Source organism: Frankliniella occidentalis, unplaced genomic scaffold (genome assembly GCF_000697945.3).
Source record: "Frankliniella occidentalis isolate FOCC.00 unplaced genomic scaffold, Focc_3.1 Scaffold90, whole genome shotgun sequence".
Taxonomy (NCBI): domain Eukaryota; kingdom Metazoa; phylum Arthropoda; class Insecta; order Thysanoptera; family Thripidae; genus Frankliniella; species Frankliniella occidentalis.
Window position 1 is genome coordinate 98,562 of NW_026267219.1, and position 3,315 is coordinate 101,876.

Genomic DNA, 3,315 nt, shown 5'->3' on the forward strand with positions numbered 1-3,315 from the left:
TCTCTCTCTCTCTCTCTCTCTCTCTCTCTCTCTCTCTAAACTGGTGATGTAAATGCGCACTTCGGAAGTGACAAGCCCTGTGACATCTCTGATTCAAATGCTGTGAACCATTTAATTGAAGTGTGTAACTTAATCAGGGTGCCTTTCGGCCCAACTTACCACACCAAGTCTGTTAACTCATCACTTGACATGATTGCCTCAACGTGCCATGACAAACTTGTTGATTTTGTCCAGCTTCCGGTCTGTGGGCTCTCCGCGCATGACCTACTGTATGCCACTTATAACTTGTCAGTGCCAAAATTCAAAAAAACTTGTATAACACGGCGGGACTTCTCTAAGTTCAATGAGGAAGCATTCAAAAATGATATAATAGCTGCACCGTGGGAGAAAATGTTTCCATGTACAAACATAGACGACAAGGTCGCTATATTTAATGACACTCTGCTGGGTATATACAACAAACACGCCCCATTCAAATCATACACTCTGAAACACCAGCCCCAACCCTGGGTAACACCTGAACTACTAAGTCTCTGCAAGAGGCGCGATTGTGCCTACAAGAAGTATCGCCGGTCTGGACTTAAAACCGACTCAGATAAGTTTAAATATCTGCGTAACCAGGCAAACAGAACAAGGAGGGATGCCAAAATTCGGTACGCCCATTCAATTTTCAATAACACCAAGTCCTCTAAAGAGCTTTGGCATTCATTAAGAAACCTCAGTGTCACACCAACCCCACCAACAAGTGTTTTTCCGCCTGCGGACGACTTAAACATTCACTACTCGTCTGTCACATGTATTGATAAGGAAGCTGTAAACAATATGATCAAACACTATGAAGATATGCAACCTGTAACCTGTGAATCATTTTATTTTGCTGATGTCACCTTCACTGATTTGTTTAAAGCTGTCCAATCTATCACATCAAACGCAATGGGTGTCGACAACATTTCCATCAAAATGCTGAAGTCCTGTATCATTGAATTAGCACCTGCCATTCTTCATCTGTTCAATTTCTCACTGCAATCTGGATGTTTTCCTGCCCTGTGGAAGATCGCTAGAATTAAGCCTATACCTAAGAAATCATGTGCATCTATTCCAAAAGATTTTCGACCAATAAGCCTGCTGTGTATTTTAGGTAAGGTCTTAGAAAAAATTGTACATGCTCAGCTAACGTCTTTCATGACGGCAAACAATCTATTTCACCCACTCCAATCGGGTTTCAAAGCTGGACATAGCACAGCTACGGCGCTTCTCAAGGTCATTGGGGACATTAGGGAGGCCATAGGCGAACGCAAAGCTTCATTGCTAGTGTTGTACGATTTCAGTAACGCTTTTCCTTCTGTCCACCACGAGCTTCTTATTGCCAAACTACGCCAGCTTGGGCTCTCTGGGCCCGCACTTGATTGGATGAAGTCGTACCTGACAGGCCGCGAGCAATTTGTAAATACAGGAGTGGAGACTTCCTCTCTCCTTCAAATTTTCTTTGGCGTTCCACAAGGATCTGTGCTAGGACCATTACTGTATTCCCTTTACGTAAATGATATATGCAATGTATTTACTAAAACTTGTTTTCACCTTTACGCCGACGATCTCCAACATTATACATCTTTTCTGCCCGAAAATCTTCCCTCAGTGGTTGACCTAGTGAACCGAGAGGCTCAGGCACTGGCTGATTTCGCCACAGGACATAACCTGTCCATAAATGGTAATAAAACCCAGGTGATTTTGATTGCCAACAGTAAAATCATGAGCAAACTACCTGACGCTAAGCCAAATATAATTGTTAACAATGTACCACTACCTTATCTTGAGAATGTTAATAACTTAGGCCTAAATATCGACTGTCATCTAACTTGGGAAAGAGCCGCAACCATTGCATGCAACAAGAGTTTAGCAGCCCTGCATGGTCTTAAAAAGCACAAAGATGCTCTACCGAGAGCCATTCGCAAGCGATTGGTTGAAAGTTTGATTTTTCCAATTATGGACTACGGTCTTATTGTCTCATTTGATATGCTTGTAAAGTCCTGCGAGCGGCTACAACGCGTTCAAAACGCTTGTGCGCGCTTCATTTTTGATCTACCGCGCGATGCTCATATATCTGCAACTATAACAAATCTTGGATGGCTGCCAATTGTTCAGAGAAGGAACTTTCAAGCACTGTGTCTGTTAAAAAAGATTTTGACGTATAAAACGCCTGTATACCTGTACCTAAAATTTACCTTTGTCCGCGATATCCACGATCGATGCCTTAGAGATCGAGAGCACCATCTTCGGGTGCCACCCCACTTCACTGACAAAAAAAGAGCATGTTTCTGGATATCGGCGGTAATATGCTGGAACCAGCTACCCAGCAACATCTTGAATTGTAAATCTGTTAACTCCTTTAAACATAAAACTGCTGTTTACCTACGCACCAATGTTTTGCACAATTGATTTTCTTTACATTTGTCACTTATGTATATCCTGTAAACCGGTACCTACTGTACTGTATTTTTATATTCTGCTATCTGAACGCTACTAGAAAAGCCATCTAATGATGTACACCAAAAAGACTGTTTAGTCTTATGTACTATTTACTTAATAAATATCAAATATCAAATATCTCTCTCTCTCTCTCTCTCTCTTCGCTCTGGTACCAACTGGAGTGCACATACATGCTGTTGTTTTAGCAGTGTTATCGCGGTACTCGATAGAGAATCGAACAGGACTCTATTAAGGCGAAAACTGCCAATTAAACTTAATTTTTGTTTTAGGATCTAAGACACTAGTAGTAATGATTGGCGCTGCGCTTCACAAAGAAATAAAATTGCGAAAAGAAACCAAGAGTAACACGGAGGCAAATTCCGCTATGATACCACCTGCATTTAGCGGTCTACTTACCTGCCTACCTGCACGTTCTGACTTTTGACAACGACTGGAGACAGAAAAACCGTACGCACGAGTTATTTAACTCAACATAGGTTGCTTCCGCGTCCACGCCAAAGTGTCAGTGGCGTTATTTTTTTTCAGCACCTTTGTCACCTACTGCACAGGTTACGTTGCAACGAGGCTGAACACTCTTTTTGTTTGCTTTTTGCCACCTGTTGCAGGATGAACCCGAGGTGCGCCTTCATCACCAGGAGTCCACTTCATCCACACTGCGGCGCTCGGCCGAGCCACAGCCTGACGCCACTGGCCCTTTGCAATCTGTGCGGAAAAAGATAAACGTGGGTCGATGTCTTGTATAAGCCGAGCCGGGCGCTAGCGCAGACCCACCCAGTGCTCTGGAACGTTTAACCCGAACTTCGCAACCCCGTAGATTGGGGGGGGGGG

At 43.3% G+C, this 3,315-nt stretch overlaps 1 protein-coding gene across 5 annotated transcripts in view; it reads left to right on the top strand.

Annotated features, from left to right (window-relative positions):
• LOC113216128 (inactive dipeptidyl peptidase 10) overlaps positions 1-3,315 on the top strand; it is a 93,975-nt gene that overhangs the window by 59,288 nt on the left and 31,372 nt on the right. For 2 of the 5 annotated variants that reach the window (XM_052269352.1, XM_052269351.1), the window contains exon 3: positions 3,093-3,209. The exons of 2 other annotated variants lie outside the window; for them this stretch is intronic. In XM_052269352.1, coding sequence (XP_052125312.1) covers positions 3,093-3,209 — 117 coding nt within the window. The remainder of the gene's footprint in view (positions 1-3,092; positions 3,210-3,315) is intronic. One more of the 5 variants, XM_052269353.1, reaches the window with a different exon arrangement.